The 26,464-nt window shown below is 41.1% G+C and overlaps 1 protein-coding gene and 1 non-coding gene across 14 annotated transcripts in view; one reads left to right on the top strand and one right to left on the bottom strand.

Moving 5' to 3' along the window:
* The window catches only part of Cobll1 (cordon-bleu WH2 repeat protein-like 1), a 163,476-nt gene that overhangs the window by 90,582 nt on the left and 46,430 nt on the right, over window positions 1–26,464 (top strand). For 8 of the 13 annotated variants that reach the window (XM_039106333.2, XM_039106332.2, XM_039106329.2 and 5 more), the window contains 5 exons: window positions 10,969–11,170; window positions 13,856–14,084; window positions 15,125–15,163; window positions 21,844–21,941; window positions 22,047–22,271. In XM_039106333.2, coding sequence (XP_038962261.1) covers window positions 10,969–11,170; window positions 13,856–14,084; window positions 15,125–15,163; window positions 21,844–21,941; window positions 22,047–22,271 — 793 coding nt within the window. The remainder of the gene's footprint in view (window positions 1–10,968; window positions 11,171–13,855; window positions 14,085–15,124; window positions 15,164–21,843; window positions 21,942–22,046; window positions 22,272–26,464) is intronic. The other 5 variants (XM_063283623.1, XM_006234304.5, XM_039106330.2 and 2 more) reach the window with 1 other exon arrangement.
* LOC120101991 (U7 small nuclear RNA) lies at window positions 5,778–5,841 on the bottom strand. Its single transcript, XR_005503036.1, has one exon. It is a non-coding gene; the product is annotated as a U7 small nuclear RNA (small nuclear RNA).

The following is a 26,464-nucleotide window of genomic DNA, read 5'->3' as shown; positions in this document are numbered from 1 at the left end:
GCTTCAGGGAATCTCATGATAAACCGCCCATTGCAGGGACTTTTGGCCTCCTTTAGAAGTCTTTTAATCATCTAGGTTTTCTACCTTCTGTTTCTCGGCTGGATTTGTTTCCCCTTTTCCTTCTTAGTCTAATTTATGACTGGATTTTATGCTGCATTGTATTCCGCATGTCCACAGTTACTTTGGGTCATCTATAACTTAAAGGTTCTGAGTCATTTTTTGCTACATGTCTTCTTACTGGGACCAGAGGACCATAGACTTTTCCTTCCTTCCTTCCTTCCTTCCTTCCTTCCTTCCTTCCTTCCTTCCTTCCCTCCCTCCCTCCCTCCCTCCCTCCCTCCCTTCCTTCCTTTTAATAACATTTTTATTTAATCTTTTTTTTTACACTCCAGATTTTATTCCCCTCCCAGTCTACCCTCTGACTCTTCCACATCCCATACCCCCTCCCCCCTCATCTCCACAAGGATGTCCCTACCCCCCAACTCTCCACCCAACCAGACCTCTCTACTCTCTGGGGCCTCCATTCTTTAGAGGGTTAGGTGCATCTTCTCTAACTGAACACAAACCCAGAAGTCCTCTGCTGTATATGTGTTGGGGGGTCTCATATCAGCTGTGTATGCTGCCTGCTTGGCGATCCAGTGTCTGAGAGATATCGGGATCCAGGTTAGTTGAGATGGCTGGTCCCTGTGACTGGTCCCTTACAGGGTCTCCCTCCTCCTCAGCTTCTTCCAGTTTTTCCCTAATTCATCCACAGGGGTCAGCAGCTTCTGTCCATTGGTTGGGTGTAAATCTCAGCATCTGACTCTTTCAGCTGCTTGTTGGTCCTTTCATACCTTTGTCTTCTAAGCTCTTTGGCTTCTCCATCCCTAAATCCCAGGTAATTTTCCATCAATCAATCTTTGTGTGTGTCTAAGCCCAGCTATTGTTGGTTGAATTGCAGCATTTGCTTATCTATGGAAAAGTTTTGTGCCTGAATTGTTAGGATTAAATAACACATTGTACATTGCTAGGGTAACATGAAATCCTATCACTGCTTGGCACAGATTGGCTCTATTTTTTAGGGGTGGGGAAGGATGTTGGGGTTCAAAGCCAGCGAGCTCTGTATCACAGAGTCAGACCCCCCAAGCTCTTTTCTGTAGGGAACTGATCACCCTCACCTGGCCCCTGGTGCTTTGTTGCTGCACTCACAGATGGCCTGACTTGAGGACTCTCAGTTTGTACAGCTATAGCAATTCAACCCTGAGTTAAGGAAGTCCAGACTACCACGTGTGAAGATTGCGGTTTGTCAGTTTCTCCTCTGACATTACGTAGGCTTTTCCTTCCCTGCCCTCTTTTATAAAGTGTCTTAAGCTTTGCCATATGACTCTTTATTCTTCTGTAGGTACTTGGTTTTTAAACCTCAGTATCTTTATAAACACCACCCCCAGCACTCTACAGGACTTCTTTCTGCTGTTCTCCAGTTAGCTTATGCAGGCTCAAACGATGCTTTATATAAAAGTTTCCTGACATCCCTAGAATCACCTGCTTCCTCTCACTTCCATACTCTCGGTTCTTTGTGCAATAGTATAGTTTCCCATAGTGTTTTATGCTATGCTTTCTATATATTTGTCTTTTATTAAAAAAAGAGATGTATTCTTGTCTTTAACCTGTGCGCATTCAAGTGCATGTGTGCTAGTGTGCACGTTACACACAGACACACACACACACACAAAGACACAGACAGACACACACACAGAGACACAGACACACAGACAGACAGACAGACACACACACAGAGACACAGACACAGACACAGACACAGACACAGACACACACACACACACACACACACACACACACACACACACACAAGTACAGGTACACGGGTAGGCCAGAAGGTCCAGATCCCCTGGAGCATGGGTAACAGGCAGTTGGGAGTCAACTGATATGGGTTCTAGGAATCAAACTTGGGTCCTAGAAGAACAGTCTTAACTGCCACGCTGTTCTTTCCAGGTAGAGATCAAGGCAGAGGTGCCCTAAAAAGGAAGTGTCTCTAATTAAAAAAAATTGTTTAGGGCTCAAGTTTTGTGAGTTGGCAATTACTTGCTAGCAGTTTTTCTTATAGCAGCTTGCTTTTCATAGCCCTGTCACCTGGGATCTGACTGTGGTCGTCTTTACGAACCTTTCAGTTAGAGGACTAATGAGTATTCTAAATGTCGGTGACATAGAGTGTGATTTTGAGGGTCTTAGTATGATTCTGTGATATTTTTGAAAGACCTTGCTCTCTATTTCAGAGTGTAGTGTGGGCTTCTCTGAGTGTAGTTTGGAGTACCGCAGGAGTATGGTATGAGGAATCCTACGGGTGTGGTTAAAGTGGTCTTAAGAGGTCCAGGTACTGATGAGCCATTGTTCTAAAAGGTGTTAGTTAATAAGCACAAAAAATACAAATAGTAAAATGTATTGTATTTATTAAAAGTGTTAACTAAAGGAAGATATTTCAATATAATATCTTCTCATTGTAAAAAGGAAAAAGATTCTACAGAGTGATCCAGGAGTTCTTTGTAGGACTGAGGAATTAGTTTTAAATAAGATCAAGTGCACAAGGGTATTTCAGACAAATCAAAACCTCTGAGGAGTCTGTCTCTAGATTTTTTGAATTTTCTGAATCGGTCTAAATTATATTTGAATGTTTATTTTTAAGCATTTGTTTGTAACATTTTTAGGATTTATTTATTTAGCTTATGTGCAAGAGTGTTTTGCTCACATGTATGTCTGTGCACCACATACATGCTTGGTGCCCTTGGAGGTCAGGAAAGAGGATTGGATCCCTTAGAACAACACGTGTTCTTAACCACCGATCCATCTCTCTAGCCCAGCCAATTCATTTCGATGGCCTGATTTACCATGCATTTGTTGCAAAAAACATTATCGGGGTCAGATTGTAATATGTATGAAGAGTAGTATGTGATGTGTGTGTGCTTTGCTTTTCAAAAGCATTTTCCCCCACAGTATACCTACCCCATCAGTGGGAAGATGTTTCAAGATGTCTTGTCACATCTCCCATGCAAGACTATGTATAGGATGTTCCCTTCATGAACATGGGCATGTCTAACTTTACCTGCAGAAGAATGTCCTTGTGTGTACACTGGTTTTTATTAGAGTTTATTCTGGTTTGAAACACAGTGAGGTTGGGGCATAATAGACCATGCTCAGGAGAGAACAAGCACACATTCTCCTGAGTTAGTGCGGCAGGCTTAGTGGGTACCAGAGTTTCCTGATGTCATGTCCTAAATAACTCGGACTCATCTGTCTTTGCTATCTTCTTACTTTGCTTGTGTTGATGGTAGCTGTAGTCTGATTGAAAATGCGGGGCATTTCTGTCTGCAATAATAGCATAGCATGGATGATGGAAGGAGGGAGGAACTAGAATATTTGTGTATCTCAGGTAGTATGTGTGTGCATGCTTGCTTGTGTGTTTATGTCTACATGCATTTGGGTGTATGTGCCTATGTGCAGGTGTACCACTGAGTTACTGTTCTCACCGCTGCTGCTCTTAACTGCTCAAGTGAGCATTGGAGGCAGCTGCTGTTAAGGACGAGCTGCCCTGGTACTTTGGGGAGAGTTCCTTTTTTGTTTTTTGGATTTTTTTTTTGTTTCAGTCTATAAAACAAACTGATTTCTGCTCACTATCCTCCTGCAGCTGCCTCCCAGGAGAAAGTACTATGCCTTTAAATTTTCCAGTTGGGGAGATTGATGAAAGTTTCACATTGAGTATGTATAGGGAGAGCATTCCATGCTGTACGAGTAACCCCTTTCTACAACAGGGAGGAAGGAAAGGCCAGTTGTTTATAACAAAGGAGGAGACAGCCTTTTTTTTGTTTGTTTGTTTGTTTTTTTGTTTTGTTTTGTTTTGCTTTGTTTTGATGTGATCAAATCTTAGGATACCATGAATGCAAACAAAGGCAGGAATGCTCTTTAAGTAGAATCCCCAGCTTGAAATTATGCTTTGCCTCATAGCTTCATGTGTGTCCTCAAGGATTTTGTGTCAAGTAACTCAGAGACACTTTGTATAAAAGCTGTGGCCCTGTTCCCTTGGTTAGTGCCACTAAGAGCAATTCTGACTGGTACAGGGCAGAAAGCAGTCAACCCAGGAGGATTTACATGGAGTAGAGTGCCACCTATTGGAAGTAAGTAGATTGAGAAAAGTGACAGGCTACACCGTCGTGAGTCAGTTTTTGTTAAAATAATTATGGACCAGAATTCAAAAGTTCACATTATAGTTGTATTTATTGAAAACTGCTAAATAAAGTCATGTTTGTGCCCAGTACTTGGGAAGCAGATGTAGGAGGATCAGAAGTTCAAAATCACTTTCAAATGAGTAGTAAGGTTGTGATCAGCCTGGGCTATATGAGACCCTGTCTGCAAAGAACAAGCAAAATAACAACAAACCAACCACCCAAACAAAAACCGGATTTCTCCAGGCTGGTTTGGTCAATGCCTGAGTTAGGGTTTCTGTTGTCACCATGAAACACCATGACCAAAGAACAACATAGGGAGGAAGGGGGTTATTTGGCCTACAGTTCCGTATTACTTACTGTTCATCATCAAAGGGAATCAGGATAGGAACTCAAGCTGGGCAAGGTCCTGGAGGCAGGAGTCGATGCAGGGGCCATGGAGGAGTGCTGCTTACTGACTGGCTTGCTTAGCCTGATTTCTTCTAGAACCCAGTAGAACCCCTCCCTACTACTCGATCAGGGATATCACCACCCACAGTGGTCTGGGCCCTCTCCCATCAATCACTAATTAAGAAAATATCCTGCAGGTTTACTGCTGGATTTTTAACTTTTTATTAATTCTTGGTGAGTTTCACACCGTGCATCCAAATCCCACACATCCCCCTGGCTCTATGTATCTGCCATCTTCCCTGCAATACCCCAAAACAAAACCAAAACAATTAGACAAACAAATCATAAAAAAATCTCATTGTGGACGTTGTAATATGTCAGTTTGGTCCACAGCATTCCCTATGTCTACACGTCTTTACCACAGATGTTCATTGCAGCGAGTCGTTGGTTTGGTTCAAGGCCTCTGGCTTCTGATACACCGTCAACATTGGATCCTCACAGGGACTCCTCAGATAACCTGCTGTTATGGAGATACTGCAGCTTTGGATCTGTGGGGCTGGCCCTTTCGCATGCTCCAGCAGCTCTCAGATGAGGTAGTTGAGTTGGTCTACAGCTGGGTCTTATGAAGGCATTTCCTCATTTAGGCCCCCCCTCCTGATATGACTTTAGCTTGTATCAAGTTGATGTAAAACTAGCCAGCACGGTTAGAATTCCACTCCCCCTTTTGTCCCTTTTAAATATTTACCATGAAGTGGTTGGCCCTGGTCCTTGGCTATAAATTCACATAGTGAAAGCTAAGTTGTCTTTGTAGGAGTCTCCACCAAAGACTAGCCTGTGCTTGGAGAGGACTTCTGAGGAAGCAGTGTTTGAGGGTGGTAAAACAAACAAGTCAAAGTCAAATGTTGGGTACAGGAGTATAGCCTTGTACTCTGTTCAAGATGGCTCCCTAGACAGCTTTCTTAGATAGTTCTTGGCTCTGTAGTCTGCTCCAGACAGCTTTCTTCTTGAGATACCTCTATGTAGAGACAGCTCTCTCGTGCTAGAAGAAATTCTAAAAGCTATCTGGATAGCTCATGAATTTTTCCCACCAAAGTCAGAAAAGCTGCTATAAAATATTACTGGATTTTCTAGAATAAAATTCTAAAAGGGCTGTATTAGTTCTCCAAGTAATTCTTGGGATTTCGGACCAAGGTCAAAAATCCTGTTAGAAAAATTCTGAAAGAGCTATGAAACATTTTAAAAGAGCTGTGTTTGCTCTCCAGAGATGTCCAAACAGCTCAAGTCTCTCTGGAAAAAAAAAAAAAGCCTGCTAGAACTCTCTGCTGGCTCATCTCATGCAGACAGACCAGAAGCCCAGTTTTTATTTACATATCAGTTTATAGTCTCTTACTCCGGGTTCCCTCTAGAAACCTATGAATTAGCATTCCATGACTGTAGCCTCTTGATTCTTAGGAAAAGGAGAGCAAGCATTTTTGTGTATGTGTGTTTGTGTTGTTTGTTTTTTACATTGCAAATGAATTTGGAGACCTGCCTGCCTTTGTTAGGCAGAGACAATAAGGCAGCTTGGTGCAACCTCACCTGGAAATTACCGTTCCTACCAAGCCTGGACCTGGACCTGGACCTGGACCTGGACCTAATTAAACTCCCTTTGTCCCAGGCTGACCTTGAACTTACAAACCTGCCTGCCTTGTAAGCACAAACAAAAATCTTAGGTGGGTGGATCTTGCTAGTATCTTTCTGACAAGCTATCTTATAGTGCAGCTCCTTCTGTTCCTTTAGATCTGTGAAACTCCTTATACAGTCTATATGCATCCCTATATTTTGCATAGTTGAGAAATTATATATTTTTGAACTCATGTTTTTCAGAGTTCTTTCCCACAGCCTTAAGGGCTGTCCTGAAGGTCTCAGCATTTACCATTTTTTCTAAGGACATGAATACACACTCGATTCCTGGACTCCATTTCTAATTATCATGAAGTCATTAACATTGGCAGAGAGAACATTTTCTTATAACCTTGGCAGGGAGAATATTTCCCCAAGGAGGAACATGAATTAAAATATATATTTTTTTATACATATAACCCTTACATCCACAGCAACCATCCACACTTGTGGAGATCCATGCCCTGCTGGCTCTGTTTTAGGGGAGGGAACCATGTCACGCTGTCCCTTACATCTCCGAGCCAGATTTGGCAAGTCTCTTTCCCTCACTCCATTAGTTTCTAACTAAGACTTGCTTTGTCTCCTTTTCTACTACTGAGCTCTGAATTCCTTTACAGACACTATTCCTACTTCTAGTTTGTAAACTTGGTCGTTGTTAGTGACTCTTCTGTGAAAGTTTCTCATCTTTAAAGAAAAAGCATATGATTTCCTCTGAGAATCAATGTAATATTTACAGGACTTTTTGTTTGAGAAAGCTCTCAAAGACCTGGTCTGATGTCTCTTGGTAATTGAAAGTTCAGCCAGGCTGATAATGAAGACCCACAACTGTGTGGTATATTTAGTGAGTATAGTCTTTTTTTGTTGTCGTTTAATTGTTCTTATTTATTGTGTTTTGTGTGATGGTTTGTTTGGGTGTATGAGTGTTGTTGTTGAGACAGGACCTTTGTCTATAGCCCAGGTTGGGTTTGAATTCCTAATCCTCCTGGTTCAGTTTCTCTAGGTCTGGTATGCACTTGGCAGCTGAAATATATTTCTTTTTAAATGGGAGGGTTTGTCTTTTTCTTAAATAAAGGTCATTATTTCTAACTTGTTCTGCAAATAACATTAAAGGTAAATGTTTGTGTAGACTACAGTATAAAATGGTGGGTTTCAAGGAGAAAACAGTTTTTACTCCATCTATTTTTAATATTTGATAGGAAATCATTTTTAGTGATGACCTGTTTGATTGTTAGCTATCTTCACATTCTGTTGCTTAATGTTTGTCTCCTCGTTTCACACAGCACAGTAAAGCTCTCCCAAGGCCAAGACAAAATGTGTTTTCCATGTTGGATGCACCGAAGTTTGCAGTGTTTCATTTCCGAGTTTGTTTGGACCAGGAAGGGTTTGCACAGCATAGATCTCACTCAGTTGCTAGCGTGCATATGTAAGTCAGAGAAACAATTCATCTCAACATGGATTTGAGGATTCGTTGAAACTACAACAATAAGATACATTGTTAGAGACTAGAATCTTACTTATTCTGTTCACTTATTGTTGGGTGTCCCCATTTTCTAGGGTGTTCCTATGTCTGCCCTTTATCCCTGAGTCGTTCTTTTGCTCTCAGCTGTCCCAGATTGAATGAAAAATTACCTAGGCACCCTGTTGGCAGGTGGCCTTGTTTAAGCATGTGGAGGCTTGGAAATCCACCTATGTCATTTTTGCACTGTTCTTGGAGCTCTTTATTGCATTGTGACCTGAATCTTTTGATATCCAGCTGGATCTTGAAAACACAGAAATAGAAGCTCAGACCATCCATTATCAAAACCAGGTTAAGATTACTACTACTCCGTGTCCCAGATACAGCAAGGGTCCCAGAGGATTTAGAAAATATTTGATGAAGTCTTTGATCTGTGTGGTGAAACTGTGTCCTAAAGCAGATATCCTGCTCTAAACAACCATTTCACCACTATGGACATTACTTTGAATCATGTGGATGCAAAATGTAGCTGGAAATAGTTGGAGAGTCAGGAGATTCTAATCCAAATGACTGTTGTAGGTGACATATTAATATGATTTCTTAAGCCTCATTTGTTCCACTTATAAAATTACAATGTAAGGACTAGCTTTCATGGTAGAGCTGATCTCAAATGAAATAATAGAAAGGAATTAAATACAAAAGATGATTTTTTTTGGTTTGTTTATGAAACATTGGCAATCTCACAGGGATTTCTTCACGTCAAAGAGTTTTTGAAGACTTTTTTTTTATATTAGCTGCTTTAAAAGAATTTAAATATTCTTTCCAGGACATCACTGTATAAGTGTCTGCAAGTATGAATAATAGTGCTAAAACAATGATAATGTTAAGGCTACAACCAGGTAGCGTGACAAATCAGGATTCATATTCTATTTCAGTTTCAGTTTCCGTTGCTGTGGATAAGTGATAAATGGGGGAAGAGACCAATGCACGCATCACCGAGGCCGTAGCAGTTTAATGCATATGCTCCTTGACCACTTTAATAATGTGCTTTGGGTCTCAGATGGTCCCACCTTGGGCTGCAGGGAGATGACTCTTTTCCTGACAATAGTAGTTTATGGCCTAACCTGCTACCTAACTGTTGTCAGTCTTATCATGTGAGGACAGTTATTCTTAAGCCAAGATGGTTGTCTTTGGCAAAAGTGCTTTGGCATTCAGGTGGATAATCCTCATCTATATTAAGGGCTGGCTTCATTTTCTGTGGGTTCAGGATGTGTTATTGCCCACTGCACCTGCTTCAGAGTTGGAGTCCTGCCATTTAGAGTTGCGGCTCCTTTACAACAGAGCCACATTGTAATTCCCACCCTTCTGGTTGAGGGAAACTCTGATGTGGTTTACTGTCAAATACTGAGCCTTCTCTTATGTGTTTTAGCCATTCAGACTAGTCTGAAGCTACATTTGTAAAAGCAAATAGCCTCCTTTATTGTCGACGGCACAGCTTTATATAAAGCAAGGCTACTATGCAAATTTGCCAAAGTTTTCAGTTCATATTTCTTTTCCCTAGAATGTGTGACTCTCCCCTCAACAACTGTTTCCCCTTACACCAGTCAGTGCACACAGATCTCAATAGTGTTTTGTGGGGTGTGTGTGTGTGTGTGTGTGTGTGTGTGTGTGTGTGTGTGTATGTGTGTGTGTGTGTGTGTATTCAAAATAGCATTGTCCAGGAGGAAATAACTCCTCTAAAGTTTTCACATATTAGCACTGCTTTTATTCATTGCCTCCTTTTATTTCCTAGGAAGAAAGACTGCTAAGCTGGGGTCCTGCCAGAGAGGTGTTTGCAGATAGGTATACATGGATTCTAGATAAGGTCTGGGTTAAACTGGCCAGAGCCTCTGTCACAGTTTTAGAGGGGTCTATAGTCCCCTTAGTGACTGTATGTATATAGTCTATAGTCCCCTTAGTGAGTGTAGGTATATAGTCTATAGTCCCCTTAGTGACTCTATGTAAATTTCAATCATCTCTTCTACCACCACCCCCTTTCATTCTTTTTCCTTCTCTCCCTGCTCAATATTTAGTTCAGGCCTCCACACCATTAACATTGGAGGTATAGACTAAGCTTCCCACATAGATTTTTGCTATAGCCTTCTAATTGTTCTTACAAGCTTAATCTCACTCTATAAAATCTCAGTTCTTTCCCCAAGAAGCTTTTAGAAACACTGTCAGACAACCATTGGACTGAGAACAGGGTCCCCAATGGAGGAGTTAGAGAAAGGACTGAAGGAGCTGAGGGGGTTTGCAACCCCATAGGAAGAACAACAACATCAACCAACCAAACACCCCAGAGCTCCCAGGGACTAAACCACCAACCAAAGAGTACACATGGAGGGACCCGTGACTCCAGCTGCATATGTAGCAGAGACTGGCCTTGTCCAGCATCAATGAGAGGAAAAGTCCTTGGTCTTGTGAAAGCTAGATGCCCAAGTGTAGGGCAATGCCAGCGTGGAGAGGCAGGAGTGAGTGAGTGAGTGAGTGGGTGGGTGGATGGGTGGGCGCCCTCATAGAAGCAGGGAGGATGGGATAAGGAGTTTAAGCTGGATGTGAGTACATAGTGAGTTGAGGTCAGCCTAGATTTGGAGCAGATTGTAAGTGGACTGCAATATTGCTGACACCTGGCCCAGTCCATCAAATAGAATAATAGATCTGTCAGGACCAGCATGTCCTCATTCTGTGCAATGACAGCAGAACCTAGGAAATACTAAATAAAATAATCCACATAATTTATTAAAAGTTTGGGGTCCTTATATATTTGTTTAATAGTGCACAATTCTCTCTCCCTCCCCACCCCCAAACCCCAAAGGCTGTACTTCATTCTATGAGAACTTTGCAATGTAGCCAACTCATGAGTTAAGTTAATTTTGAGTTATAATATTGAGGATTGTCTCCTAATCAAAGTGATTAACTATTCTTGGGTAAGGAAGGACTCATACAATTTATGACATAAATTGGCAGATAAAAATCTGTAGCAAATTGTTGAACCAGTGCTAGCATCTAAGACCTTAAGCGTTTTAACCACTGCCTTTAATCTGTTAGGATTTTGTCTTTCTGATTATCAGATATTTAAGTTGCTCACACAACTCTTGTTTTGTAGCCTTGCTTGAAGACAAACAAGGAGCACAGTTTTCAAAAACAGTTAAGTTTTACAGTCTGTTGAGTTGGACTCTTAAAGCCACCATTGTTCGTCTCTTTCAGTAAGCCCATGATGGACTTGCTGGTGTTCCTCTGTGCACAGTATCACTTAAACCCATCAAGTCACACAATCAACTTGCTGTCTGCTGAAGAGAATCTCATCAAATTTAAGCCAAACACACCAATAGGAATGCTGGAGGTAGAAAAGGTCATTTTAAAGCCGAAATCTCTGGATAAGAAAAAACCTACACCTATAATCCCAGAGGTAAGGATTCTATCACAGACTTGATGTTCTTATGTTTGAAACACTCAGTTAAGTTTTTAGTCCATGTTTATTGTTCATATCAATAAAATAAGAAGGACATTTCTGGTCTGGATTTGTGGAATATGGCACTAACGTTTTCCTAAACCACCTGGTTTGTCAACTAGTTGTTTATTCTTAGGTTAACTATAATTGGGGGAACAGTTTAGATATCAGGTTCCCTAAAATTGAGTGGATTGACCACATCAGGATCTAATAATAACCATTCCTATATATTAAAAGTTCTATATTTAAGCAATACTTTAAAATTTCATATCATATTTGATTTCTCTGTATTGGTAAGATACTAACTTTACACACACCAGATCACAGCTTATTATCTTATATAGTAGCTTCTTTTTCTTTTAAATTAATTTTTATGTGTGTGTATTAAATGTTCAGAGGCCAGGAGAGGACATAGAATGTCCTTCTTTATCTGACTTCCTCCTTTAGGTGAGATCTTTCCCTGACCCAGGAGCTATGGTCTTTTCAGCTATTTTGGCAGCAAGCACCAGGTCTCCTCTTCTCTGGTCCCCACAACACTGGGGCTTTAGGCATTTGTAAAACCACGCCTGCTTGTTACATGGATCATGGTTACATAGCAGGTACTCTTAACCACTGAGCCACCTGTTCACATCCTTACCTTTTTAGTGCATTAACAAGAATATTTGAACCACAGTGACACTAATCTATTCAGATGATATTCTTACATTCATTCATTCATCCATTTATTTATTTTTTATTTATTTTTTATTTATTTATACATACTTGACCAAACCCAAGACCTCGTACTTACTAGGTAAACATTCTACCAGTGAGCTAATATCCATAGCACTTCTTTTCTTTTCTCTTAAAGTTATTCACATGAAGTTACTGCTAAAAGAGTACAGGCATAGAAGTTTAGGACTTCAAAAATACTTCTGACTAATGAACGTCAAACAATTTCATAAAATATATCACACTTTATGCATTGAACTTGTAGTTCGCTTCCATTCGACTTGAATTCATACATTCTCCCAGTGTCTCCATACATTGTATAAGCATTTGATAAAAACATTGACAAGGATTTAATGATAAAACACTAGCTGTAAGCTTTGATTGAGTGTTAAATATTAGTAAGGCAGTGGTGTGTCTTCTGTCTAGGTCTGAGTTTATCTGATGTATGCACGTGCTGTTGGACCATATTGGAGCAAGTTTATTTCTGGAGCAGATAGACTGTCAGCCTCATGAGCCCCCCAGTAACAGAATTCTAACTTTTAGGTTTGAGCATCATTGAGGATCTGAAGTCTGTACATTTCATTTAGTGCAGCTACCTATTTCAGAGTTCCATTTTTAATGGGTTTAGTCCAGTTACATCAAAAGAGAGACACACTTGAAAGAGTGCACATAATTTTGAAATGATTAGTATTAGGTCTAATAAGCATGATTTTGCTATTTTTGCTATTATATTAGAGTTAACTGGAAGGTTAATAGTACGAACAGTCAATGTCAATGACAATATGTAGTAGTCACTTACTGATAACTGACCATGCATTTCATTCCTAGCATGATTGATGATAAGGATAGTAGTTTTTCAAATGCCTTTTTAAAAATTGCAGCCATTAACAGGCTATTAAAAGACAAGCATTCCTTACATAAAGGACAACGTAACGTGCAGGTAGTATGATTGTATGCATTTGATCATTTAAAAATAAATATTTTGGGGCTGGGGATTTAGCTCAGTGGTAGAGCGCTTACCTAGGAAGCGCAAGGCCCTGGGTTCGGTCCCCAGCTCCGAAAAAAAGAACCAAAAAAAAAAATAAATATTTTAAGACACAGTGTAAAAATATTAGTAATACTGTAATGTATGAGACTTTTTTTGTTGACTTTAAATCTGCTTAATATTTTACTCTCAAGAATTTTAGCTAGGAAGTGGTGATGTACACCTTTAATCCTAGCACTCGGAAGGCAGAGGCAGGTGGATCTCTGAGTTTGAGGTCAGCCTGGTCTACTGAACAAGTTCCAGGACAGCCAGAGGCCACACACAGAAATTTTGTCTCACCCCCATCCAAAGTATGCATAAACAAACAAACACTTAATAGAATTTTGAATTTAAGTATTTTAAAAAAAACTAGGTCTTGTTCACAAACATAATCCCAGGTACATAGTAGGCTATGACAGGAGGGTCACAAGTTCACAGACCTACCTTGACTATAGATTGAGCTCAAGTTCAGCCAGGATAACTACATTACATCCTGAATCAAAGGAAAATTAGAAAAAGGACCAGGGCCTTAACTTAGTGGTTGAGTACTTGACTTATAAGAATAAAACCATTTGTTTAATCCCCAGGACCATTAAAAAAAATCAAGACACCTAATTTTTAAATCGGTTGTAGCATTAATGAGAAAGAGAATTTTGCACCAGAAGAAGAGAATAGAAAGAAATGTTTGCTGACTGAATGTAAAACCCTGAGTAATACGTAACTCTGGGTAGAATTTCACAGAATTTGTTTTAATTAATGACCTGTGGTTGAGGTGTAACTCTGGTTTTAATTCATGTGTCACAAAATTGAGATTCAGTCATTCTAGATATCATTCTAGATGCCACTGTGGAAATTTTATTTTAGAAAATAAATAATGTTGTAACTGCTTATCATAATTTACATTTCAGAAAACTGTGAGAGTAGTGATCAATTTTAAGAAGACACAGAAGACCATAGTGAGAGTTAGTCCCCACTCACCGCTTCAAGACCTTGCTCCCATTATATGCAGTAAATGTGAGTTTGATCCATTGCATACAGTGTTGTTGAAGGATTACCAGGCTCAGGAGCCCCTCGACCTCACAAAGTCTCTTAATGACCTGGGACTAAGAGAGTTATATGCCATGGATATCAGCAGAGGTAAGTGGACTTTTCCCCATCAGTCGGTGTGTGTGTGTGTGTGTGTGTGTGCTCCCAACTTTATAATGCCAAGGATTTAATGGATCAATCGTACAGATAGAAATAAATACATCCTAATGGAAATAATAAAAAAACATTGAATTGAAATAAGTAAATCAAGCCAGGTGTACAATTTAACCTGATAATAGTTATTGTAATGGAAAGAAGAGTCAGTCTTTTTAGCTGTTAGTCATATTTTATATTATTCTGTCAACCTAGGAATTCCTTTGGTAGCTTCGTACTTTTTTTATTCCTCTTTTGTTTTTATGTTTTGGGGTCTCATCAGGATGCCAAGCTTGGGCTTGAACCTCTGAACTCAAGGAGTCCTCCTGTCTTAGCTGATTTCAGTAGTTTAGGATGACAGGTTTGGGCCGCCTTGTCCAGGTTTTGGGGAGGAATGTAACTGAATTTCTTGTGCCTTTTGGATTTAAACAAAGTCAGTATCTACCTTGGCTTTGCAAGCCTCTCACTGTCCTCCTGAAGCAGCAGTTAAGTTTATGAAGACTTTGCAGGAGGCTTCGTTATCACTCAAGATTGAAGTGTTTTTTTTGTTTTGTTTTGTTTTGTTTGGTTTAGTTTGGTTTGGTTTTCTTTTGCCAAATTCTTTTCTGAGGTCAACATGGGTGAGCATCCAAAGTAATCCTGTATATAAAATGAATCAGGAATACTTCCAAAAATTTTCTAGATTGCAGAGTTTTTATTCATACCAAAAAAGATGTGTTAAAATGTGGGGATATCAAGTGAGATTGATTTTTTTTTTTTTTTTGGTGTTCCAAAGACTAGTTACACCTAAATATTCAGTGTCAATCTCATTCATTGGGGGAAATCAGGGTTTTATGGAGGAGACAGTTAAAGCACACCGCAAAGAGAATTTCAGACATTATTCTGAGGTTGTGGTATAGTGTAATTCACGGACGACTGTTTTGACTCAGTGATAGTTAATAGTTAACAGACATCAATCATCACGGTCATTTTCCCTTTTTTACTCCCTCTTGCTGTAGCCCCCTCTGTTACTGCCTTCAGTAAGTCATCTTTCCAAGGTAAGATCCAAGAATTAAAAAAAAAAAAACCTGTAAATTATAACAAGAAATTGGGAAGATTAAAATTGAGATTCTAATCTTACTTTTTAACATTACTAACACATGCATTCTGTAAGAGATTTTAACTTAGAAAAATCTTGGGGCTTTATTTCCTTAAAAAAAATTTAAAGGTTTTACCTTCTTTGATTTCTGGCGTGAATTATACTAATTTCATTTCAATAGAACACTGATAAATGATATCATTCTAGACCTGGGAGTAGATCCACAATTCTAGCACTCGGGGAGGCAGGGCAAGAGGATTCCACATTCAAGGCCAACCTGAGCTCCATAGGAGAAAAATAATCCCAAATGCTAAAAACAATACAGAAAATAATAACCAGGCTAAAGTGTGGGAAACAGGGTTTGTTACTTCATATAAAAGGAAATGATCTTGGTAGGAATACTTTGGCAATGCTGTGGACGGGATTGAACTTATTCTCAGTGAGCAGCTACTGGGAAAGGTAGCACTCTCAGTTTTATCACAACATTTTTTCCCCACCATTTAGATTTTGTCTGAATTTTGTAATGACATAAAAATTTTATGTTACAATTATTAGGTTTAAAAGCTTATAAGGGCATTTGATACTGTATGTAAAAATATCTTTTACATGAAACCTCTGAAAGGAAATCTATAAAATGTTTAATAGTGATTAGCTCTGAGTGGTTGGGCTGGGAGCAAGTTTTCATATTTTTCTTTTTTCTTTTTTTTTTTTTTTTGGAGCAGGGGACCTCGGCAAGCGCTCTACCACTGAGCTAAATCCCCAACCCCTCATATTTCTTTAAGTATAATTATTTCTGTAGATGCATAGTTTGTAACAAATATATATTATTTTCATAGGAAATTTGGTTAAAAGTATTCAATAATAGAATCTAGGACTCTTTTTCTCCTCCATTACTAATCTGTGTAAAGGTAGCTTTTATTCACCTGATATAATCGTCATCTCTGAGGCTTAGTGCTGCGTAAGCTCACTGTGTCTAGATCTTTGTCCTCTTACTGGCTGGTTTGACTCAGCTGTTCTGCTCAAACTCCTCTCCAAGCTGACTGATTCAATCTGGCTTTTCTCAGCTTCTTGCTAAATTGCTCTGCTTGGCCTCAAACTAACTCTGGCAGTCTGTTCTAATCTTCTAGCTCCTTCTCATTCTCTGGCTTTTGAACTATCTTTGCTGACCTGTAATAAAGTGCACGAACTCACAATGAACTCAACGCCACTGCACTCCCTCCTGTGCTGACTGGCTGAACTGAACCTGTCTGTCCGTCTGTCTCTATCTCTTTGTCTCTGTCTCTCTGTTTCTTACTCTTTCTCTTCCCTCCTCCCTTCCTTCCCTCCCTCCCTTTTTCTCTGTCTCTCCCTCTCTCTCTCCCTGTTCTGCTCTTAAATAGCTTCTCTTGTCAGTTCTCATAAGAGTTGGGTGTATCTTATCTCTGACTCATTCTGTCAAATGTTTCTCTGATTCATCACTTTGTCTGCCCCTCAGTTAGACTTTACTTGTAACAATAGCTGTTTTCTTCTAAAACCTAACCTTACATACATTGTTTGGGATTAAAGGTGTGTACTAACAACCATGTTGCTGGATTAAAACTCCTCTACAGATTTGTCTATTCATTACTGCCCTATTAAAGTACATGTTACATGTTGCCAGGTTCTTCTGATTGAGCTTGCAGGAGCAAGTATATGTTGATTTAGTGGCTATCACAGGCTAGCCTAATCAAAGGAGTTAAAAATTCCTGTCATCTTAAAATATACCCTGGTAGAGAATCAGAAACCAGGTTCTTTAAATCTGAGGGTACCTTGACTGTTAAGCCGAGGTTGCAAGCTTTTAGAGAAAATAGCTTTATGATTCTCCTTCTGTAATGAGTCAAGCAATGAGAACAAATGGTCTTTGCTTCACTCCAGAAACATGCTTGTACTTTGCTTGGTCCCAAGCACATTCCATGATCTTCTTAGGCTCCACTTTAAGGTGTTTAACCCATTGATGTCTAACGTCTTCTCTGGCCTTACCTGAAGCTGGTTTTTCCAGAGACTTAAATGCTATAAGCAGAACCTTCGGAGATAAGAGTTGTGGGATCAAGAGAGCTCATTTTACAGTGTCAGAGTCCAGCAGGGCTGTCCAAACCATACTTGCTTTTATCCCTGGCTATGGCCAGATGTCATCAGAAGCCAGTAGACTTTGTGTTGCCGTGACTTTCTCATCTAGAATCAGGAAGCTACAGTGCTTGAGCTGATTCTCTCAATGAAGGCAGGTTTGTACTCATCTTAGTGTTTAACTCTGACACTTAGCGATCTACACACAAGATTTTAATTGAAGAGGACTGACACAGACATAGTGTGGAGGGGGGAAAGCATCTTTCGACATATTCTGGTGACATTTACTGAAGGAATCTATGAGTTTGCACATTATTCAAATCTCAGGTCACTTGATTACTTAAATGTGAATGGAATGCTGATTTTTTTTTTTTTTTTTACACATTTGTAACTAATATGTGCCAGTTGGGAAAAATAGCTCAGGATGAAGCTTTTATTTCTTCTTTCACATAGTTGTTCTCAAAAATAAAGTGAATGAAAAACTTTTAGCCTTGAAGCTCTATGTCCTCAGTGTTCCAGGTCGGCCTTAGGAAGGCCCGTGTGCAATGGGTACTTCCTGTTTAATGTTTGAGTTATCGAAGTGTTATTATGTGAAATACAGTTTTCCTTTACAATGTTAACTGTGACGGGTTGCACTAATAAGAGTTTTGATGTTAACTATCTGCCCTGTTTTTCTTTTTTTTTGGCTGTGTTAAAACACCGTGACCAAAAGCAACTTGAGAAGGGGAAGTTTTATTTGCCTAGCATATCCCGATCACAGTCTATCATTAAGGGAGGCTTATTAAGGAATTGTAGCAGAGGAGGGACTTAGAAACAAATGGAAGGAGGGGCCATTGCTTCCTCAGCCTACTTTCTCACACAACCTGAGATCACCTACCCTGGGGTTGCCCCAGCCACAGGAGACTGGACCCTCCCCCACGGGAGGCTGAGCCCACATCAATTATTATTTTAAAAAGAATGTCCCACAGATCTACCTACAGGCAATCTGATGGAGAGAGGCCTTTTCTAAAAGAGGTTACCTCTTTTGAGAAGATTGTAGCTTGTGCCAAATTGATTAAAAAACAACCAAACCAAAACCACCACCACAACAAAACAACCCAAAGAAAACCAAAACCCAGCAAGTACACTCTTTTGTGTCCCTACAGTGGTCTCTACATTGACATATGTTGTTTATAAACACATTTTAAAAGCACTTAAGATTGTACATTTATTTCTAAGTCCCATGTAGGTTTTCTTTCAATTAAAAAAAAAAAACATTTACTAGTTCTTTGTGAATGTTACATCAAGCACACCAATCTCAGTCATCTCCCTTTTCCCTTGTACCCTCCCTCCAGCTGGGCAACATCACCACCAACAGAGAAAAGAAATCACTGTGGAAGCTCTAGAGCGTCAGAGTGTGTCCTATATTATATCCGCTTGTCCACACTTCTTTTCTTGGAAATGTTTAATAAAATGACTTGTTGGCCTGGTACGAGGCCTCTGACTTCTGCTACACTATCAAAGCTGGATCCTCACTGGACTCCTCTCAGATATCCTGTTGTTGCCCTGTCATGGAGATCCTATAGTTTTAGAGCTGTAGGGTCTGCCCGTTCATGCCCTCTAGCAGTCCATCTGTGGCGTAGATGTTGGGGTGGGCCAACGCAAAGCCCTGGCTCTGGGCCTGAGATGTGAGCTCATCATCCTGCGAGCTCTCGTGCTCCCATGCCCTTACTAGCAGGTCCTTCTACCAGGGCCAGCTCTACCGTGCTGCCTAGGTTATGTTCAGAGCCCGTTCTCCTGAGTGTTGCCACCAGTGAGGGACATGGCCAGTTCTGCCACTCTTATGACACTGGGCCAGCTTTCCTGCCTGCCATAGAGATGAGGAAGGGGAGGAAGGCGTCTCTTCCTCGTCTGCACTACCACCCAGCAGACAAGAAGCAAGGTGGACTCTTCCGCCCTTCCTTACTCATGCTATTGGGGCTGGCTCATCTGCAACCCCCACATCAGTGCCAGCTCTACCATGCTGCCCAGGCTTTTACCTAGCCAGTCTTCTGGGTGCTACAGTAGGTGGGGAGTCAGCTCTGTCTCTCATGACCTGGGGCCAGCTCTCCTGCCTACCATTGGTAACAAGGGTTGGGGAGCATTTCTCCCTCACCCACGTCACTACAAGGCAGACAACAGGACAGTTGAGAGGGCTAGCTCTCCCACACTTATGGCCTTTAGGCAGGTTCACCTATGCCCCTACCACCAAGGTCAGCTCTCTTGTGCTGCCCAGGTTCTCTCTATTTTTTACGTGAAGTGCTTTGTTTCTACTATCATTGAAATTGCACAATGATTTGCATAAAAATTCTCATGTTTCTTTGTGGAAAAAATATTTTCACAGTTTAGTCCTTGTCTCTCCTTCTTTGAATTTATAATTTTTTTTTAACTGAAGACACAAGGTTCTTTGTCTCACGGGCCATCCAATAGTTTTTTTTCTTTCGCTCTTGGTCCCATGAACCCTGTGGGTATAACTTCACCTACTTATCTATTCTTTATTCAACTGACTATAAATCTAGAGACTTGACAGGTTTGGGTGAGATAATTTGTGGCAAGAATACTTCATAGGAGCTCGATAATGTTTGTCTGTAGTCCGAGCTCCTCAGGAGGTGAAGGAGGAGGGATTGCATAAGCCCGGAGCTGTAAGGCCACCCTGAGCTCCACAGAGAGATCCCCACTCCGGGAAAACAAAACACCTTTCTTAAGTAGCATGGCTTGCACTTCCACTTACAGATACTTTAATAACATCGGTAATCAGCAGCGTCTGCCGTGAGCATCTTAACAAGGAGCTAAAAAGAATGTCAGTCTTAGGCAATCCTCCTTTCAGCCACCAGGTGCTTGTTTTAAATCTCGTGTGTATAAATGTGTGGGTCATGGTAGGATTCCTGGACGGGGTTGTGTGTGCTCTGACATGCATGGAGCAGACAGGATATTGGTCCTTGCTTTCTACCACGTTTGAGACAGGGTCTCTTTCTTAATGTGCCTGCCAGCTAGAGGGCCCACAGGCCGACATCGGTTCTCCTGTCTGCTTCCCAACACATCATAAGAACACTAGAGTTACAGATGTGTGTTCTCACATCTAGCTGTATGTGGGTTCAGGGAATCTGAACTCAGTTCCTCCAGCTCACCTGATACCTTTCAATAGAGTTACTCTTATGCCATCACAACGGTGATGATTTTTGTATATAGAAACCACCATAGGATGGTCCCTCAGCCCTTCAGTATGACTCCCAGTAGCTTGCACACTGACTTGTTTGTAGCTCATTGCTTTATACAAACAAGAAATAAACGAATGCACAGTTCTCATGTTCCTTTTAGTGGGAGACCGGGTTGGAAGTGTGCTTGGGACACAGCGGCTTAGATGCTGGCTTTGACCTTGGTTATTGATCCCTTTGTTGATATTAGGAAACAGGTTTTTTTTTTTTTTTTTTTTTTTTTCGGAGCTGAGGACCGAACCCAGGGCCTTGCGCTTGCTAGGCAAGTGCTCTACCACTGAGCTAAATCCCCAAACCCCTTTTGTTTATTTTGTGTTGTAGTTGTAGCTGTTGTTTTTATTTTAAAGAAAGATTAGAAACAGAGCCTTGAAGTTTGGCAGTCGCCATTCTAACTAAAGTCTAATTGTAGCACTGTTAATATATAGAGCGCTTGGTAATTATGAAACCACTAGAATTTCTAAGAGAAGGCATTTAAGAGACAATACTTGGTGAGACAGTCTTCCCTCAGTGCCTGGGGAAGATTGATTGTGAACACTTGAGGGTTCCAAAAGCTGTGGAAACTCAAGTCCCTGAAAAAGAATTGCCTAGTGTATGTATGTATGTGTGTGTGTGTGTGTGTGTGTGTGTGTGTGTGTGTGTGTATAGGTGTGTGTGTATATATATACATATCTTATGCCCATGTCCAACACCCATATACATTAAGCCATCTTAGGAGTATTTGTGATACCCAATACCTCTTTGTAAAGTGCTTTATAATGGTCATTATTGTGAGTTTCCATCAGAAATGATGGCAAGGAAAGAAATCCGTATGCATTCAGTACAGATCAGATTTTTCCTGAGGCATTTTCCATGCGGAATTTGTTTAGATCCATGGGGGCAGAGAGAGTCGCAGCTGTAATTATAACGGCTCGTGGTTTTCGAGAGTGAAATACTTCATGGTTGTTTAGGTCTGACAAAATTATAGCTGAAATAAACAAAGGGACAAGCGTCATGTGGTCATGTGTCACTGCGACGCAGACTTCTCGCTTTGCATTTGAAATGCTGGTAATTACACAGTACCTAAGAAGTTGAGTTCCCTGTCTAGCCGTGCCTCCTGGCCCTGGCTGTGTGTCTTAGCTTCCTTAAGCTTCACTTCGTTCTCATCTAAAATGGTAACCGTGTCTGTTTGCTGCTTTGAGGAACGTATATGGTGCCTTGCACAGTGGCTGTAATGGGTGGTGGTCATCACCAGAAAATCTTCTGAAAGGGAGGTTAGAAAAGAAACATTAGAAATGAGCGTCCCATCCGAGAACAAAAAGTAAATTGTTTCTTCGTGTTTTTTCAGAGTCCTGCCAAATATCACATAACCCGGACATTGTGAAGGAGAAAGAAAACAAAGGGATTTTCAGCTTTTTCCAACGCAGTAAGAAAAAGCGAGAGCAAGTAAGGCATTTTCATGCAGTATTTTAAGATCCCTAACAAGTGTTTTTAGAGTGGATTTTCATTTTGACCATAAACCGGTGTACTGCCTTTTGATTTTTCTGTTAGACTGCCAGCGCTCCTGCGACCCCACTAGTGAGCAAGCACCGTCCTTCTTTTACGAGGTCCAACACCATTTCCAAACCCTACATTTCCAACACGCTGCCCTCTGATGCACCCAAGAAGAGGCGTGCCCCGCTGCCACCCATGCCCACATCCCAGGGTGCTGCTCAAGGCCAGGAGAGGCGCGCTTCTTGTGTGGAGAGATCCACCAGTGTGGACGACACGGATAAGGTGTGCTGGGTTTGCTTTGTTTCGCAGTTTGCTCTGAGAAGGCATCTGTTATTTTCTGTATCTAACTTGTCTCTTCCCACATAGACTCCCGAGGAAGAAATAGTTATTAATATGTACTGGGGGGAGGGGGGTTGGAGAGATGGCTCAGAGGTTAAGAGCACTGACTGCTCTTCCAGAGGTCCTGAGTTCAATTCCCAGCGACCACGTGGTGGCTTACAACCATCTGAAATGGGATCTGATGCCCTCTTCTGGTGTGTCTGAGGACAGTGACAATGTACTCACATACATAAAATAAATACATCTTTTTTTTTTTTAGAGAGTAATTTTTTTTTTATTAACTTGAGTATTTCTTATATACATTTCGAGTGTTATTCCCTTTCCCGGTTTCCGGGCAAACATCCCCCTCTCCCCTCCCCTTCCTTATGGGTGTTCCCCTCCCAACCCTCCCCCCATTGCCGCCCTCCCCCCAACAGTCTAGTTCACTGGGGGTTCAGTCTTAGCAGGACCCAGGGCTTCCCCTTCCACTGGTGCTCTTACTAGGATATTCATTGCTACCTATGAGGTCAGAGTCCAGGGTCAGTCCATGTATAGTCTTTAGGTAGTGGCTTAGTCCCTGGAAGCTCTGGTTGCTTGGCATTGTTGTACATATGGGGTCTCGAGCCCCTTCAAGCTCTTCCAGTTCTTTCTCTGATTCCTTCAACGGGGGTCCTATCCTCAGTTCAGTGGTTTGCTGCTGGCATTCACCTCTGTATTTGCTGTATTCTGGCTGTGTCTCTCAGGAGCGATCTACATCCAGCTCCTGTCAGTCTGCACTTCTTTGCTTCATCCATCTTGTCTAATTGGGTGGCTGTATATGTATGGGCCACATGTGGGGCAGGCTCTGAATGGGTGTTCCTTCAGTCTCTGTTTTAATCTTTGCCTCTCTCTTCCCTGCCAAGGGTATTCTTGTTCCCCTTTTAAAGAAGGAGTGAAGCATTCACATTTTGATCATCCGTCTTGAGTTTCGTTTGTTCTAGGGATCTAGGGTAATTCAAGCATTTGGGCTAATAGCCACTTATCAATGAGTGCATACCATGTATGTCTTTCTGTGATTGGGTTAGCTCACTCAGGATGATATTTTCCAGTTCCAACCATTTGCCTACGAATTTCATAAAGTCGTTGTTTTTGATAGCTGAGTAATATTCCATTGTGTAGATGTACCACATTTTCTGTATCCATTCCTCTGTTGAAGGGCATCTGGGTTCTTTCCAGCTTCTGGCTATTATAAATAAGGCTGTGATGAACATAGTGGAGCACGTGTCTTTTTTATATGTTGGGGCATCTTTTGGGTATATGCCCAAGAGAGGTATAGCTGGATCCTCAGGCAGTTCAATGTCCAATAAAATAAATAAATCTTAAAGAAAAAAATACGTACTCAGGAGAACTGTTACTGATGAGTGAGAGAAAAAGATCATGGATATCTTTGCTGTGTCTCGAACAGATGTCAGTTTTAAGAAGCTGTCATCCTCAGGTAATACAGGATATATACATTTTGTCACACTTTACTTCATCCCAGCCATCAGTTGCATGTATGAGGAATTAAATGCATATTTTGAGCATATACATTTTAAACAACCTTATAGCTCTGTATGTTCTATTCTTACGTTTCTAACCTCTGGCATCTTCTGAGGTTTCCCCAGGGAGAATCCTGCTGCCTACTGGATCTGCCAATGCCATTTGTAAAACAAGTTTTTTAATAGGATGTGCCATCCAGAGGGAATGTTCTAGGAAACCATTATCTCAATTTACAAAAAAGAAACAAAGAACATTTATTTACTTTAGTGTGGGCATGAGTGTGGGTCCCATGTAGAGGTTAGAGAGCAATGCATGAATGCTCGAGAGGTTGAAGTCAAGTCATTAGGCTTGGTGGAAGGCCTCTGCCCCTTTACCAGCCAAGCCACCTCATTAGACCACCTCAGCTTAAAATAAAAACATTTAATACGAAAGTTTCCCTGAATATACCTTGTTGTCAGGATCCATTTGTCTAAAACTATCTAGACATTCCTTGCCTTAGTCAGGTGGAGAATAAGTAAGATTTGGGTAAATGAGATTGACCATAACATGCTCATACATAGGTGAGATAGTTTGGATGACGTTGAAAATAACGTATTTTGAGATATTTAGACACTGAGTAGAGTTCTTCTGGAAGTTAAAGGATTCTATTACCCCTCTGGGTGGCCAGCAACTCAAGTAGAGAAGTGAACACTTTAAAAACTCAGTATTTTTCTTATCCATGTTAATGCTATGCCATTAAAAAAAAATCTCATCTTACAAAACAGAAGGGTGATTTCTTTCTCCACTGAGAGAATCATTTGCTGACAAATTTCCAAGGTATCCATCCATCCTGTAGGTGGGTGACGCTTCACAGAAAAGGCAGTCTTTGTGTTCAGTCATAAATGCGTGTGGGCGTACAACAGTTGGGTGGAAAAACTCTGTTCAGATTCCAGAATGTCAAGGATACAGCGTGCTTGGGCCTGAGTGAGAACCAGACAGAAACTAAGTGGGGAAGACAGGACAAAGCTGGTCTCAAAGGCCTCCTTTTTGTGTGCATGGCCCCTTTCTACTTCTTCCTATGAACAATAACCCTCCAAAGATTATTTTCTATTTTAATTACCTTAGAACTGAACTGTAAGAATGTAAGCTGCCCCCTCACATAGCTACCAACTGTTCTTGTCTTTGGATAGACGTTATCGCTGTTCCAACAGTCCTCACTGAAGCCATCCCAGTAGCTTTCTGTGTGCTTCAATTCCCAAGGACTCTACATCATCTCTCTCCTGTCTGCCTCTTGGAAGCCCAAGCCATGCCACCAGTGACCTCATGAAAAGCTGGTTCTTCTGATTCTCACCCTCTGCTCTGTGACCACTTCGTGCCCTGTGTTAAATGATTTTTTTTAATATTGCCTTTGGCATATTACACATCTTTATGCAATTTTCTGATTATTTTGTCTTTTGATCTGGACATCTGGGGAGTTCTTTGATGTATTGTTCAACAGGAACCAGAATTATTTGTTTTTCCCTAGAGACGCTGAAGGACCATGTTTTATTTATTCATTACCCAAAATCCTTAATGATTAAGCTGGGCTTCTGTTTGTCTGCCTGTGTCTGCTCATATACACTACTCAGAAACACATGCCTTCTTCCTAGGCATCTCCACATGTTTTAGACCCAGCCAGATTTCATGTGGCTGGACACCCTTCATTTTTAACTCTTCATTCATCTCGATAGTCTCCTTATAACTTACCAGTTTTCTGTTTCCTTTTTCCCCCCCACCCTCCCTCCTTCCCACCCCTTCCCTTGCTGCCTGCTTCCCTCCACCCTCTCCTCTCCCTCTCCCTCTGTCCCCTCTTTCTTTCTATTCTACTACTTTCTCCGTTACCCGTTTTCTTTACTGAACTAACCGTACTAGAATCTGTAGTCTTTAAGTCTGTTTATCACACTCTTTATGAAAGGACATCTGTCATTTGGCTTGTTTTGTTTGTTTTGTCTTTGACTTTGTGAATGGATCGTAACTATAGCTCCCCCAAGACTTGTCTTCAGGCCCTAATGTAACAAGCATGCAGATCCTAAGACTTAAGAGTTCACGAAATGGCCTCTTGTGTGAGTATTTTATTGATAGGGCCCTGGCTCCTCACCCGTCACCATTGTTCCTGTTTGGAGACCCACCCCTGGCATTTCCTTCTATTATCTGGGAATAAGAAGTGGAGTTCTCTGGAAGCCCACTTCTGTTTTGCTTGTCTGTATATGTCCCCCTCTGTCGAAGCCCTAATACTTGTAAATAGGATTTAGAAATAGAGAGTGCGTACGGATTTAAGTTTGGAGGTGCGACCATCTTTTCTTTAAGTTGGGCTCTAGTGCAAAGACTAGGGTCCTTATAAGATGATTGGTACAGCCGTATTGCATGAAGACAGACATGAAAGTCATGTGCAGCCCCGGGCCAAGCTGGGTGCGTGTTCTGCCATATGGGAGCACTGGAAGCCACCGGAGAATGCAGCAGGTAGGGAGAGTCCTTCAAGGACAGCGTGACGCTCTGAGTGTTTCCATTTCAGAGTTCTGGCTGTTAGAACCCTGTTTGAAGCCATTGTGACTTTTTATAACACTTCTTGGCAACTGACATGTCCATTTTATGTTTCCAGTCTTAATACTCTTGCTGTTAAA

Source organism: Rattus norvegicus, chromosome 3, assembly GCF_036323735.1.
Source record: "Rattus norvegicus strain BN/NHsdMcwi chromosome 3, GRCr8, whole genome shotgun sequence".
NCBI lineage: Eukaryota > Metazoa > Chordata > Mammalia > Rodentia > Muridae > Rattus > Rattus norvegicus.
This window is presented reverse-complemented; position numbering and strand designations above follow the sequence as displayed.